General features: G+C 44.6%; 1 protein-coding gene across 1 annotated transcript in view; it reads left to right on the top strand.

Moving 5' to 3' along the window:
- The first annotated feature begins 1,226 nt into the window (after positions 1-1,226).
- LOC106607083 (BCL11 transcription factor A-like) overlaps positions 1,227-16,165 on the top strand; it is a 49,660-nt gene continuing 34,721 nt past the window's right edge. Inside the window, exons 1-2 of the mRNA XM_014203678.3 lie at positions 1,227-1,515; positions 5,763-6,158. Of these exons, the coding sequence (XP_014059153.1) occupies positions 1,461-1,515; positions 5,763-6,158 (451 nt within the window). The 5' untranslated portion in view covers positions 1,227-1,460. The remainder of the gene's footprint in view (positions 1,516-5,762; positions 6,159-16,165) is intronic.

Below are 16,165 nucleotides of genomic sequence, written 5' to 3'. Positions count from 1 at the left end.
TACCAAACCCCCATTATGTGAGTATTTACACCCCTCCCCCAACCACCGATCCAACCTGAAACACATCTGAAACTTATTAGCCTACAAAGGCGCTTATGGGCATACTCCCACGTTCTGTTCGTCAAGGAGTTTGGATTGCACTGAAAGCATATAGTCTCGAAGTTGTACACTATAGTGCCCGCTAACCTTGCCCACTGAACCCCAAACCCAACTCTGTATTCAAACATCGGTATAGCACGGATTGGACACCTCTCTTGTTTCCACGAGTTAAAAGATTTTTGGTCCCGGGATGGTTCTCTATACCTGCGCGCGCGCTTAAGGTTCAACCCCTGTGCCCTCTTTCCAGAACCTGTCTGTCCTGTTCATGCAACCCGATATTTACGCGCTCCGTTTCGTTCCTTTCAATGGCGCTTTGCCCTTTCTCCTTTTTTACCTATTCTACACACACACACACACACACACACACACACACACACACACACACACACACAATGTTTCTCTTTTTACCACATGGCTAATGTTTACATACTGCTTTACTCATCTCATATGGATGTACTTTATTCCATGCTACTGTATTTTAGTCAATGCTACTCCGATCTTATATTTATATATTTCTTAATTCCATTATTTTAATTTTAGATTCGTGTGTATTGTTGTGAATTGTTTTATATACTACTGCACTGTTAGATACTACTGCACTGTTGGGGCTAGGAACACAAGCATTTCGCTACACCCGCAATAACATCTGCTAAATATGTGTATGTGACCAATACAATTTGATTTGATTTGATGGCTCCACAATGTCCACCACTGCGACTTCATCTGTTAAACGTCTCTCTGTGTTTCTCTCGCTCTCGCTCTCTTTTTCTCTTTCCCTCCCCGCATGCAGCATATGTCCGGCCCCCTCCGAGCTCCTGTCCATTGGCTTTTCTTGCTGTTCCCCCCCCCCCCCCCCCCCCACACACAGTGCACATTGCTTTCATTAGACATCCCTCTCTCTCTCCCTTGCGATCACACACTACCTCCCCCAAATGCCGCTTGTCCGGCCCCCTGATCTTTCTGTCCATTGGCTTCTCCGGGTCTATTTTTCATGTCCAGCCCCTAATGAGTGTCCATTGGTTTTGTTATTTCCCTTCCCTCCTCCCACTTTGCCGCTTCGCCCTGCCCATGTTTTGTATGTCTGTGTCCATCCATCTCCTGACGTTCAAGTTCGCAGAAACGTCACGTCCGCACTTGAACTTGCAGCTCAGGGGGGCTTTTGCCATTTTCCATCTCTCTCTTGCTCTATTTTCAAAAAAGCCATGACGGCGATCCCACTATACATCTTCCCTGCGCCATCGTTGTATTATTTCTAATTTATTTTGGATATCAAAGGCATTGATGAAGATATTTTCTCTGGAGTCTCCCTTCTAACCCGGCTCTCCCGATGTGAACCGAGCTGAACGCCGCCACCAGCCACCATGTCTCGCCGCAAGCAAGGCAAACCCCAGCACTTAAGCAAAAGGGATTTTTCGCGTAAGTACACCTACATTGTCATTTCTACTTTTACCACACTCCTTTTCTACCCAGCCCAATACTGGTTCCATTCAGAAAAACGGAAAATGGGTTACCAGGAGCGTGATTCTCATGGGCACTTTGGACACTGGACAGCACGGACCCGCAGTCAAGTGGACTTCACCGTGAAAGCCTGCCGATAATCTACCTGGGTAAAATACCTATGCGCGCAAAGCATATCCTACCCAAAGCTGAAAGAGAAAAGTTTGATCCAGCTTTCATCCCTGAGAAAAATCGGAGAAGTTTGCAGCGAGAATGGAATTACATTCATACGCACTGCACTGGCTTTAGTGCTCCGGTTGCCTCAGCTACTAAAGTGCATAGGCTACGTTAAGGTACGCGGAGCCTATGAGTTTAGCCTATTCTTTACGCGGAGTTATGTAGAATATCGCACGGAATTTCCGGTATCGGTGCCTGTCTTGGATCGTGGCAGGTTTCCCCCCTCTCGTGCTATTTTTGGAAGGTTTTCAAAAAACTAGAAGTGGATTTTGATTGGGAAAAATCTCGTGTCCGGCTGTTTACAGGCACCGCGTGCATGCGCGTGTAGCTCATCTGCCAACAGAGTCGATATAGATGTCAATAACGGCCTATTTGTACCCTGCTTGTCCAAATATCCTTATCAAATGGATTGTAGTGTTTAGCCTACATTGATTCTGTAAGGTGTTCTGGTATAGTGGCAGGAATTATAGGCTATGCTTCTCAAGTAGCCTAGTAAAATTGGGTGCTTTTGTAAAGAGCAACAGGAGCCACGCTTTTTATATTTTATGTTTTTCTTCCTACTTTTTACAAACCCATATTTGGAGCCATTTGTTTTAGTTTATCATGCAGTTCATTACCCGAAGGTAAGAGAATACAAGAATAACACTGTCATGTCATTTAGAAGGTAATAACAATGTAACGGACATGTTTAATAATGATACTTTTTTTAAGTTGAACTACTGTTATGGAAAACTCCATTACGCGCACATGTATTTTGATATGGAGCCTTTGTTCGTTGATTTCGTTTGGAAACATTACCACCATGTTTACAGTGTTTACAAGCAGCAGGCAGCTATACGCGTTTGTAACTAGAAAAATGACCAAGGTAGCCAGCCCGTGTTGCTACACGGTGTATACGTCTTGCAACCCTTCCTTCAGTAGCGCTCGAATGGTGTTATATGCGATAACATGCGCTACACAGATCCACGTTGTTGTAACATTGTATTGTATCGTGCGGCATTATTAGGTTTTCGCATTTAGTCGAGTGGCCACATAGCCATATATCTGGGGCTCAATGCAGCCAGGGGGCATACAGACCAGCTGCATCGCCAGACTTTTGTTCCTGTCGGAATTTCGTCGCTAGGAGGCAGACGACGATCAGAAACTGGATGTGAACTTGAACCTGATCAATTTCACCGCCATCTCAATCTACATATTTGATGATATGTTTAGAATACAGGGAAACATATAAGGTATACGGCGCGTTCTCCTCCGTGTCCTATTTACTCTCCAGTTTCGAATCCACCGTTTTTTTCTACAGGGGTATAGAAGTTAAACAAATATCATTACAAATGTCAACATTCTGCAGGCCTTTATCTTGTTAAATCTAAAGGCAAAAATCTCTATAGATTCAGACCTATTTTTATTCCATTGGAAATGGTAGAGGATATCCTATTTTACAATGAAAATGTATGTATTTAAGGTGAAATGAATATAAAAACGTGTTCATATAAAAGGTAGGCCGACTTATATGATGGATCTAAATGAAGGTTAGAATTTTTGCTTTTTGAGCAAATATTTAGTAATAGGACGAAAAGGCCTATACCCAAATTATATATTTGTCCATATTTCCTTCATATAAGAAAGGCGATCATTAGTGTTAATGGTAAACTAATCAAACACCTAGGAGAAGAGATATGCTACTTATGTTTACCACCTTTTATTCTTATGGGGCTGTGCGTCAAACATCACAACCACCGTTGTTTTAATATCATGCAGAATGAAATTCGCTTCAAATGCATTAATGAATTCATTTTTATATAGCCTGTTAGAAAACAATTGTTCCACAACAGTTTTCATCTTCTGTTTATTGATTTGCCACGCAACATTGAATTAGTGACGAATCATGTTTATCCCACACATTTAATAGGAATACAATATCATTTAGCTCAGTGTTGCTGCTCTGGTGCAGCCTACATTTTTGCTAATCTGATATTGATAGCATCACATTTAGTTTAGGAGGGGGAAATGTAGTGTGGAAGTGCTATTATGCATAATGTGTAAATGTTCAAATATATATGTCCAGGCTCTGTTTCTCTTCTCTTTCAATTTCATTAAAAGCAGTTCAATGTAGTGGCTAGATATGGTGCTAAGTACGTGCAAATGCTCATCAAAACAAAAACAAATATGCAATCAAATGATATCATCATGAAAATAGGTGTTACACTTTGAGATTACATTTGTTGTTTATCTATTTCTTTTATGAAAATACAACAATGCATTATGCAACTCTAAAATCTACTCTCAGTTCAAGTTTAAGGTGAGGGCTTAGTCTGCTTTCATTAGATTTTATCCAGTGAATTTAATGCCCAGCGTTGTTGTATAACCCTGGCCGTTCTGGTGGTTGACCTGACGTTAAATTAAAGGTAGTAACCGGCCGCCAGAATTTATCACATGTTATCTCTATGTCCCAGATCGCTCGCAGATGTCATGTAGGATTGCTCGTTCAAATCATATTTCCTCTCGCGCGCTGGGAGCTACTCCACATTCCTCCCTCTCTCTCTCTCTCTCTCGCTCTCTCTCGCTCTCTCTTTCTCTCTCTCTCTTTCTCTCTCTCTTTCGGTCTCTCTCTTTCACACACTATTTCCCTCTATCTATTCTCTATCTGTCTCTAGGTTGGGCAGAAATACATTTAACCTCAGTTCACAGGATGCTATCTCTTTTATCAAACATTCCTACCAATCATCAGCCACTACAAATTAAAATCTATTTTTTGATTCTCAGTGGTTTTAGGTTAATTAAAATGTGAAATTGGCAGCTTAGTAAAGAAGGTCAAGATGCTTACCCATTAAGAAGCTAAAGGAGAGCTACTCTCACCTTAGAGCGAAAGATTTCAAACACCATGAGCCGCTCAATAGTAGGCTACTGAGACTCCTGTTTAACCTCCCTCTGTGGTAAAACATCTCATTCACACAGCTCGACGTCCGTGTACAAGACTGACACTCCCCGTGTGACAAAATCAACTTTAAAACGAGTCAAGCGTTAACCCCGGGTTCCATGGCGAGGAATGTACTTGAAAGGTTCCTTTTGGCCGATTTCCGTCTGTAAAAGTGGTTATCTAGAAACTGTAAGTCACACACATGTAAAGAGTCCAGGATAGTTTTTTTTTTAATTATTTCGACACACTGAGGCTGCTTGTCTTTTCTGCACATATGTCGGACACATTTGTAATTTTCCACGTAATGAATTGAAAGAAGCAAGCTATGTCCTATGAACTATTAGTCTTCACCACCCAAGAATAGCCAACTCTTTTGAATATGAAAAACACATTTTAGAAAAATATATCAGAATAACTTTTTCATTTTCCCCTTGAGTATGTTGAGTTACCCAACTGTCTCTGTCCTACTGAGCTTTTGATTTCTACCAATCTATAAAACAGTCCTTAAATTATCCCATTTATTATCCATCAGACTATGGCTTCATTTCTCACAGCTCTGTTTCTACAATCGCAAAGAACATTTCTTATCCATTATAACTCCCAGCTTTAATTACACGCCTTTCTCAGTTGTTGTTGCATTCATTTCAATGGATGTAGGAGTGGTGAGAGTGTGAAGTTGAAAGACTTATAAGTGTTAAGTGGAGCTGTCTGTCTAATGCCAGTCTCACAGAGAGTTAGTCACCATTCTTGCTCTGCAACACCACCCAGACATGAATTCTACTGCTAATACTACTACTGGGGGTGTAGTCTGACGACTACTACTAGTCTAGGCAGAATGGTGAGAGAGAAAAACCCAAAGCATGTGACCATTGTTTTGCACTGTTATTGATACTGCTCAATTGAACACACCACCTCTGATTTCTTGTCTGTTTCTCTCTCTCTCTCTCTCTCTCTCTCTCTCTCTCTCTCTCCCCCTCCCTCCGACCCTCCCTCCCTCCCTCCCTCCCTCCCTCCCTCCCTCCCTCCCTCCCTCCCTCCCTCCCTCTGTCTCTCACTCGTTCCCGGGTTACAGCCGAGCCCCTGTCTGCCGTCGCCTCGGAGGAGCTCTCGTCGGAACGCTGCTCGGAACGCTCAGACCGTTCGGAGAATGGCACGGGCACACTACGGATTGCCGTGGCGACAGAGCAGGATCTGTTGACCTGTGGGCAGTGCCAGGCCACCTTCCCCCTGGGGGACATCCTGCTCTTCATCGAGCACAAGAGGAAGAGATGCCACGGACCCCCCTGTCTGGCCAGGGGCCTGGACAAGCCCCCGTCGCCTACGCCTGGCCTGGCACTCACCCCCTCGCCCTTCCCGGCCTCTCTCCGCAGGCGCCCTGTGGAGGTGGGCGTCCAAGCCACACCGGGGGGCGATGACGACCGCCTCTTGTTGCCCAGAGGGATCTGCCCCAAGCAGGAACACATCCCTGGTAACTACCATTCCCCACACCAAGTTGTCTTTAACCAAACAATAGGAGTTGTGTTTCAAATTCAAATGCAGTATATTTATTGGCGTGGGTGAACGCGGGTAAGCGTGTGTGCACCGTAAAGGTAGGCGTCCATGGGGGTGCGTTTAAGTTTTGAAGTGTCACAATGGGCAATTATATGCAGTGACATGGGAATGTGTATGTCCCTTGTGGGTGTGTTTATGTTGAGGGTTTGGGGGGGGGATTGTATTAAAGCGTTGATGCACTTCAGAATGTGTCGTGCACTTCAGAATGTGTCGTGCAGTGTAGTGCGTGTGGGCGTAGACCGGGTACAGCAGAGGTCACATATTGGGCACACATGTTCCCTTTCCCTGTAGGATTTGTGGTCCTAAGAGACCCAGGGAGAAAAGCACTGCTGTGATTGGGTCAGCTGTCGGGCCTCATTTAAGTGATACATCTGATTGGCCAGAACTGATAGGCTAGGGGCGGGGTCTATTCTGGCTAACCACAACTGTAAAATGTCACAGGGAAGCCACAAGAGAATAGGAATCATCTTATGATTTGATTTATGGATCGTTAGCTCATCCGTGTCTCAGATCGCCTGGTTCTCACTGGCTGGTGTTCTTAATTAGAGACACATAGATATGACAGTGCTGCTGATCTCTAGCTCTGTGCGTGTACATGTATGTGCATGTTTGTGTGTGTGTCAGCCTGCAGAGGGGAAACGGTTAACTTGGCACTGCAGTTGTCCTCAGATCCATTGAGTTGACAGAGAGAGGATAGGGGGAAGGTTGGTTTTCCACAGTAATCAAATACAGCCCAATGGCTAAGTGACACTGGTAACCTTGACTTAGTGGCCATTTTGCGATGGCCTAAAAAAGCGGGGCACAGGGTGGGTGCACTGGCTGGTACTGCAGTGGACTCAACCCACCCACCGTGCAGGGAAACAAAGGTTTGGGGCATCGGTCAGTGTGTGTGTGCTTAAAGAGTTTATTTGTGTAATTACACAGTTGTGCAGTGTGTATATACCTGTAGGAGGGCATACACAGATGCTGTGATGTGTGTGTTTTTCTCTCTCTCTCTCTTTCTGTGTGTGTGTGTGTCCACGGTTTCTTTAAGGATATGTCTTCATGCCTTTTCAGGGTGTGTGTTCCCAGTTTCCTCATGTAGGCTACAGTTTTACGGTGTGTTTCACTCCATGTGTGTGTGTGTATATGCTTCCGTTTGTGTGTGTGTCCGTGTATGTGCTCTTTTGTGTTGTGTGTGGCTATGTGTCCTGTTGTGGCTGGAGAATGTGCAGTATGTGTGCCCTCTTGCATGCATGGTGTGTGTCCGTGTCTCTGTGAGAAATGCTGCTGTGGCTCTCTCACAGTGGTCTCTTCCTTACCACATCTTACACTGGTAAACAGAGACATGCTTACTCTCACTCTCTCGTAGTCCTCTCTACCCTATTACTCTATTTTTCCCTTCTCATCTCTCTAACTCTCTCTTATTCTCTCTACCATTTCTTTTCCACCTCTCTCGCTCTCTCTCTCTGTCTCTCTCTGTCTCTCTGTCTCTCTCTCTGTCTCTCTGTCTCTCGCTCTTTCTCTCTCCCTCCCTCTTTCTTTCTTTTTCACTCTCTCCGTATCTGTGCAGTATAACAGAGAGGGAAGCGAAGTGTACATTCGGTTATTTTGCCTTGCAGAGGGAGAGTGATTTGTTTTTTTTCTCATATGTGTGTGTGTGTATTCTAGTAAATGCCGTTGTATAGAAATGCAGGGTAGTGACTGTTTTTCTCTTTTAAGCCACCTCTTGCCATCTGGCTACTCTCTGATTGCCTCTAGAGATCCTAGTTTCAGGAAATGGATCTGGCCCAGATCATCCTCATCAACAATAATTTAGATCTGACCTTTGATCCTTTCATTTTGGATCTGTGATTGGCTGCTTGATTTTTGGTATAGACTCCAGAAAGGCCTGTTTCTGTTTTAAGTTGGTGGGAGAAATGTTGTGTAAGGTGAACCTTACTGTGTGTGATGTGTGTGCTGTGTGTGTGTGCTGTGTGTCAGTTTTACCTGGTTCGCTAGCTCATTGTCTTTACAAGCTTCAGTTCAGTCTTAATGGATCGGCAATTCTAACCAGGGTTGTGTCTCGACTCGTGTGTGTGTTTGTGGTTACGTGTGTGCGTGTCAGCTTAGCCCTTTTGTTTTTAAAGATGTCGCTGCAATTTCAGCACAAATTTAGGCACGCTGACTATGACACACACACGCACACACACACGGATGCACACACACGGTCTCAGTCAGCAGTTAAACTGGGTTATTAGACTTATTTACATCACAATGTAACAGGCGAGACACGTCTGGTTGTGTCAGTGGCGTTACGCGCGGATGTTATGATTCAGAAACATTTGGTGGAACGATTTCTTTTTTTTTTGGTTACAATTTTTTTTATTGTTACTATTATTATATTAATCAATTGCTATTCAAATTTTCAATAGTCATTTTGGTTGTTCTTTGTTGGTTGTTTTTGCGCTGTTGCTCGGACATTAACATGCATGACTGTTTATTATTGCGTTGGTAGGCGTGGTAGTTGGAAGTTTGTTATTGGTATGTACCTTATTAAGAAAATATGGAGCATTGCTCTTGTGGTGGAATACCCTTAGTTACTTATCAAACAGCTCTGTTTGAAACGGCGGTACCTGTCGAGGAGTGTGTGTTCCATGTGGATTGTTGTCCTCGATAAGCTTTGCGCCTCGGCATGATGTGTGTGTGGCACACTAAGGCCATTTTTAATATGACCACACTAGGTTGAGATCTTTGACTCTCTTTAGTCTATTAATCCTAAACTGGGATTAAAAATGGGATTAAAAATTCCTGAATGCCATCTCATCCTCAAACTGACGTTTTAATCAATTGTGCTGTTTCTGTGTGTTCTGTGTATACTAACACAGCACTGACACTGATTGTGCCATGTATAATATCATGGTAATAAAGCATGAATGATTGTGCAACACTGAAATAAATCATTCTTCATCACAATATGATATACAAAGCCCATGAACCCTGGTATTACAAAGCCAACACTGTCCCCGTGGCTTTCTCTGGCTCTATATATTCCTGCGTCCACTATACGGCCTGGTTTTAAAATTCTCTGCATATTATTGTGTTGTTGACCAGAAACCGTGGATAGATGGCAGCATTCGCGCAAAACTGAAAGTGCGAAGCATTTAACCATGGCAAGGTGACTGGGAATATGGTTGAATAAAAACAGTGTAGTTATTACATACGTAAGTCGCAATTCAACGGCTCAGACACGAGACGTATGTGGCAGGGTCTACAGACAATGACGGACTACAAAAGGGAAAAGCGGCCATGTCCGGGCAAGCTAAACACCTTCTTCGCCCGCTTTGAGGATAACACAGAGCCACCGACGCGGCCCCGCTACCAAGGACTGTGGGCTCACTTTCTCTGTGGCCCGACGTGAGTAAGATATTTAAACGTGTTAACACTCGCAAGGCTGCCGGCCCAGACGGCATCCCTAGCCGCATCTTCAGAGCATGCGCAGACCAGCTGGCTGGTGTGTTTACGGACATATTCAATCTCTCCCTATCCTAGTCTGCTGTCCCCATTTGCTTCAAGATGTCCATCATTGTTCCTGTACCCAAGAAAGCAAAGGTAACTGAACCATTGCACTAAGTGCTTTGAGAGGCTAGTTAAGGATCATATCACCTCTACCTTATCTGACACCCTAAACCCACTTCCATTTGCTTACCGCCCCAATAGATCCACAGACGATGCAATCACCATCGCACTGCACACTGTCCCATCTGGACAAGAAGAATACCTATTCAAGAATGCTGTTCATTGACTATAGCTCAGCCATCAGCACCATAGTACCCTTCAAGCTCATCATTAAAAAACCACTTATGTGCATTGAGGTGGGCTGTGAATGGGTAGCCGTGCTAGCCAAGCTTTAGCTTAGCCGTAGCATCAAAATCAAATTAAATCAAATGTTATTGGTCACGTTCACATATTCAGCAGATGTTATTGTGGGTGTAGCGAAGTGCTTGTGTTACTAGCTTCAAAAGTGCAGTAATATGTAACAATACACAACAATACACACAAATCAAACATTTTAAGAATGGGATGAAGAAATATATAAATATCAGATTGAGAGTGGCATTGACAAAATACAGTAGAATAGAATACAGTATATACATATGAGATGAGTAAAGCAGTATGTAAACATGATTTAAACATTATTAAAGTGAATAGTGTTCAATTATTAAAGTGGCCAGTGATTCCATGCCAATGAATATAGTGCAGCAGCCTCTAAAGTGCAGGGTTGCGTTACCGGGTAGAAACCAGCTAGTGATGGCTATTTAACAGTCTGATGGCCTGGAGACAGAAACTGTTTTTCAGTCTCTCGGTCCCAGCTTTGATGCACCTGGGCTGACATTGCCTTCTGGATGATAGCGGGGTGAACAGGCAGTGGCTCGGGTAGTTGATGTCCTTGAAGATCATACAGCCCAACAGGATGTAGTCAATTGTACATCTGTAAAAGTTTGTGAGTGTTTTTGGGGCCAAGACAACTTTGTTCAGTCTCCTGACATTGAAGAGGCACTGTTGCGCCTTCTTCACCACACTGTCTGTGTGGGTGGACCATTTCAGATCGTCAGTGATTTGTACACCAAGGAACCTGAAGCTTTCCACCTTTTCCAATGTGGTCCCGTCGATGTGGATAGGCGCGTGCTCCCTCTGCTGTTTCCTGAAATCCACGATCATCTCCTTTGTTTTGTTGACGTTGAGTGAGAGGTTATTTTCCTGGCACCACTCTCCCAGGGCCCTCACCTCCCTGTAGGCTGTCATGTCATTGTTGGTAATCAGGCCTACTACTATTGTGTCGTCTGCAAACTTGATGAATGAGTTGGAGGCGAGTGTGGCCACGCAGACATGGTGAACAGGGAGTACAGGAGGGGGTTGAGCATGCACCCTTGTGGGGCCCCTGTGTTAAGGATCTGCAAAGTGGAGGTGTTGTTTCCTACCTTCACCACTTGGGGGCGGCCCGTCAGGAAGTCCAGGACCCAGTTGCACAAGGCTGGGTTCAGACCCAGGGCCTCAGATTTCAGAGTCTCTCTCATGACATTTTTTTCCTGTCTGTTTCCCTTTTTTATTGCATTTGACCCTTTTTCTCCCTTGTTCTATCTTTTGCTTCTCCTACTTCGCCCGCTTTCATCTCTCTCTCTCTCTCTCTCTCTCTCTCTCTCTCTCTCTCTCTCTCTCTCTCTCTCCTCTCTCTCTCTCTCTCTCTCTCTCTCTCTCTCTCTCTATATATATATATATGCTTATGTGTTAACAGCCAATGCAAATCGGGGGCGCGCAATTGATATTGAATCAATTACAGTGTGTGTTGGTGTGAGTGAGTGTGTGTATGTATGTGTGTGCATCATATGTGAATATGCGTGTGTGTCTCTGCAGTCTGGGTGCCGCCTGGCACACGAGCCAGCTGCAGTCTCTGGTGCCAAAACGCCACGCTCTGTGCGTGTGAGAACAAAGCATCAGAATCACCCCTCCATTGTTGCCGTCTCATCTATCTCTGTCTAAATCCCCCAACACTTCATACACCACTGTCTGTCACGACACCAGGGATCATCAAAGAGTCTTTTGGTTTTGCTGGGAGGGTGTGTGGAAACATGCTCTCATGCTGAATTAGCAGGCGCATTTCTCTGCTTGTCTTTCCTATGCCAGTCTGTTAGCATTTGTGTGGGAGGTCATTTATTGCACATACGATATTATGGAGCAGTTCTTTGTAGCGTTGAGAGAGGGGATGATCGGCCAAGGACAATGTCTATCTATACACTGTGGCTGGAGATACACACTGAACTTACCATGACAGAATCAAAACGCTTTCTGTCTTTTCATTTCCATTACACCAAAAGGTTAATGGACCCTGGATTGAATTACTTGTTTTGCACGCCTTATTTCGATGGCATGGCAATGATGTGCGTGTTGTTCTTTGATTTCACGACACAGTTTAGACACACACATTGATTTAGAAGTTGTCCTTTGCCCTATTTGGCACACGCAAACCATTGCCCCCTGTTTGGTTTGGATTGAGATAAATGACATCAAGTAGTGGGATAGGGATTGATGCCTAAACGATCAGGCTGATCAGGTTGATATGATAGCATTAACATAATCCATACTGTGACCTATGTCATCAGCAGTTGCTTTTATTTTGGCAGCTGTCAACTCTGACACGCTATGGGTGGAATATTGTTTATGGATTACGTTTGCTGTTTTTTCATCAGATATTGATTCATCAACAGGAAGCTACTGTTTTTTGTAGCACTGCTTGTGTGTGTGTGTGTGTGTGTGTGTGTGTGTGTGTGTGTGTGTGTGTGTGTGTGTGTGTGTGTGTGTGTGTGTGTGTGTGTGTGTGTCCAGCCCATTATGGTGTGGTCCTAGCCTAGCTCTCTAATGATGTCAGAAGTTGTCTAAAGCTTGTCCATAAAACTGTTTATACGCTAAAAAGCTTATTTATATATCCCAGTGGATTACACACTGCTGTTTTATAAACAAAGTCAGACCAAGCAAAAGAGCCCGGCTCAATTCAGTATATTTGTATATGCATGAGTTTGTGTATACACTCTCTGTGTGTGAGCTGGACATGTGTGTATTACTGTAGCTGTGTATGCTGGTCTGTAGTACTCTACCAGTGTGTGGTGTGTGTGATGTCTGTGTGTGCGAGAGCCTCATTGGGGCATGGGTGAACATAAAAGGGTGTGTGAGTTGGCAGTGTAGCCGCAGGACATCCCCTGGCAGACTGTGCCAGGGCAGATTTGGCACTGACCGGGCCGTGTGTGTGTGTGTGCTTGTGTGGAGGGGCTGGCTCCTCACTGGGGTTTCATGTTCGTCATTTGGCTTCATTACCACAGTAGAGCAGCATTGTGCCGCAGGGGGACACACATACGCCCGCACGCACACAAGCACGCAAGCGTCATTCCTGTCAGATGTCCGTGGTGTGATGACTGTTCTGCTTCTATCGTTAACAAGACAGAGGAAGGACAAGGTATAGTCTCACCAGGATCATTTCTTCTCCTGTCAACATGAGGGCAGTGCCCTCTCACCCATCACCCCTGGCAAGACCATCTGTCATAACTGCTGGCCTATCTCTGACAATCGCTTAATGGCACTATTTTTAAGAACTGAACAAAGCCCCAAACACACACAGGAGAATATCCAGCTGATTCTGCACTCCGTTACACAACAAAGCCTCTTTCACATTTAACTTGTGCTGGTGTATTGTTGCTAGGATCACTATCTGGTTATTCATATCACCTTTTGGTTTAAACTGGTTTGTTATAGTATGAATGTATACTGCACTCTAGTTTGTGCTGTGTCTTTATTGGAGTCTCATAAACTGTGTGTGTCTATAGAAATGATAATACTTCCAGTGTTTGTCTGTCATCCACTACATATTTCATGCCGCCCCCCCCCCCCCCCCAAAACAATTCACTCAGACGAAAATATGCGTGTCTACAATCGCACACATACACAAGCATGCACGCGTGCACACACACACACACACACACACACACACACACACACACACACACACACACACACACACACACACACACACACACACACACACACACACACACACACACACACACACACACACACACACACACACGCAAAGCCCCTACATCCTGACTGAATCTTACTGATAATTTGCTCAGCCTCATTTGAATTTTAAGCACTTCTTTAATCTTCAAAGGCCAAATTGCTTTATGAATATGCATGAAGTGGGCAGACTTTAGTTCATTACCTAGTTGTAAATTCTAATGACCGTTAGGTCCTCTCAGTAATTGCCAATTGTTTTGCATTTTTGATTGGTCTATTACCATGTGCATTCTGAACACATCAGCACGGCCTGTCAGACCTTATGTGTGAGGGGGAGGTGCATTATGTGTGTGCGTGTGTGTGTCTGAAGTGTACATTTGCACAATTGGTGGGGGGAGTGTTAGAGGGTAAGGAAATAGCTTGTATGGTTGTAGCGTTTTTCTGTCAGGGGTTTTTGGCCTAAATTGCTGATGTAAATGAAAGCGGCGTTTTGCATGTGAAGATTGAGAGTTCACTTGGAGATTGGACATATTTAATTTACATGATGACTCGCCTCTCATTAATTACCGCATGGGCCTTTCATACAGCACACACACACACACACACACACACACACACACACACACACACACACACACACACACACACACACACACACACACACACACACACACACACACACACACACACACACACACACACACACACACACATACACAAACAGAACCGCTACCAAACTGAGTGTGTGTTTCGGGACCTTGTGGTGCTAGCCTGACACTTCTCTCCCCCTCCTTCATTTTCGGTCCTTCTCTCTCTCTCTCTCTCTCTCTCTCTCTCTCTCTCTCTCTCTCTCTCTCTCTCTCTCTCTCTCTCTCTCCCTTTCTCTCTCTCTCTCCCTTTCTCTCTCTCTCCCTCTCTCTCTCCCTTTCGCTCTCTCTCTCTCTCCCTTTCTCTCTCTCTCTCCCTTTCTCTCTCTGTCTCTCCCCCTTTCTCTTTATCCCCCTTTCTCTCTCTTCTCTCTCTCTCCCTTTCTCTTTTCTCTCTCTCTACCTTTCTTCCTTTCTCTCTCCCTCTCCCTCTCCCTCTCTCTCTCTCTCTCTCTCTCTCTTTCTCTTTCTCTCTTTCTCTTTCTCTCTTTCTCTCTTTCTCTCTCTCTCTTTCTCTCTCTCTGTCTCTCTCTCCCTTTCTCGCTTTCTCTCTCTCTCTTTCTCTCTCTCTCTTTTACTTTACCCTTCTCACCCTCCCTCATTCTCTTTCCTCTCTCCTTGAGGAAACAGATGTTAACCCCCCCTCCTCCCCCTTGCTCTGATTTGAATGCGGTGCCATTTTGAAGAGAGTGATTTGTCTTACTTACTTTCTCTGTTAACACGGTAAAAATGGGAAGAGAGGGAAATGAATTGCATCATTCAGCAGTGAGATCTGGTGTGACCCTGACTATGGCCCAGATGAAAAGATAAGCTGAAAAACAGACTCTTGATTTGCCCCACTCACACAGACACACTCATACAGAGGCATGCCAATATAGCTGCTTTCCCACCCCAGTGGGGAAGGACCTGCAGCTGTGGCTGAAAAAGTGGAGAGAAAGGGGAGAGGGAGATTTGGACAAGAAAGAAAGAGACAAGTCAATCAAATAAATACATTTGCGGATAATAATGAGGCTAGAAAATGAAGCAAAAGAAAGGAAAAAAGACGAAAACAACAAACAACGAACAACAAACAAGAAAGCACAAGGGGGCATCTTTTTCCCTTTTGGTTCCTTAGTTGCTTGTTGTTTTTTTCCTTGTTTTCCCCCAGTCCCTTCTTTCCAGTTTGTGTACAAGCGCTGGGAGGGAGTTGTGTGAAACCTACATTGTGATGAAACAGAATTCTTAATCGGGGAGGAAATGAGGAACAATGTGAGCGGCGGTCTATTGGACACATTGAAGGGAGAGAGGGAGGGGTAGAAGTGGTGTGTGTGTGTGTCTGTCTGTGTATGGGGGGGGGGGGGGGGGGGGGGGGGGGGGTTCTTGTCTCCGGTGGGGACCTAGAAGGCTTGTTTCCTGAGGACTCTTTTAGCCCCAAACACACACACACACACACACACACACACACACACACACACACACACACACACACACACACACACACACACACACACACACACACACACACACACACACACACACACACACACACACACACACACACACACACACACACACTCACTTCAAAGTTGTTAATATTCATCTGGGAAACCGTATCCAAAACACAAATAAATTATTAAGTGCATGAACTTTTTAGGCAGTAAGATGAACTGATGGGGCACATCTGTGAGATCCACCATCTTTTGTGTGTGTGTGTGTGTGTGTGTGTGTGTGTGTGTGTGTGTGTGTGTGTGTGTGTGTGTGTGTGTGTGTGTGT

The sequence above is a fragment of the Salmo salar genome, chromosome 01 (genome assembly GCF_965601325.2).
Source record: "Salmo salar chromosome 01, fSalSal1, whole genome shotgun sequence".
NCBI classification, from domain to species: Eukaryota; Metazoa; Chordata; class Actinopteri; order Salmoniformes; family Salmonidae; genus Salmo; species Salmo salar.
Note: the sequence above shows the minus strand (reverse complement) of the source record. Positions and strands in the feature narration are given on the sequence as shown.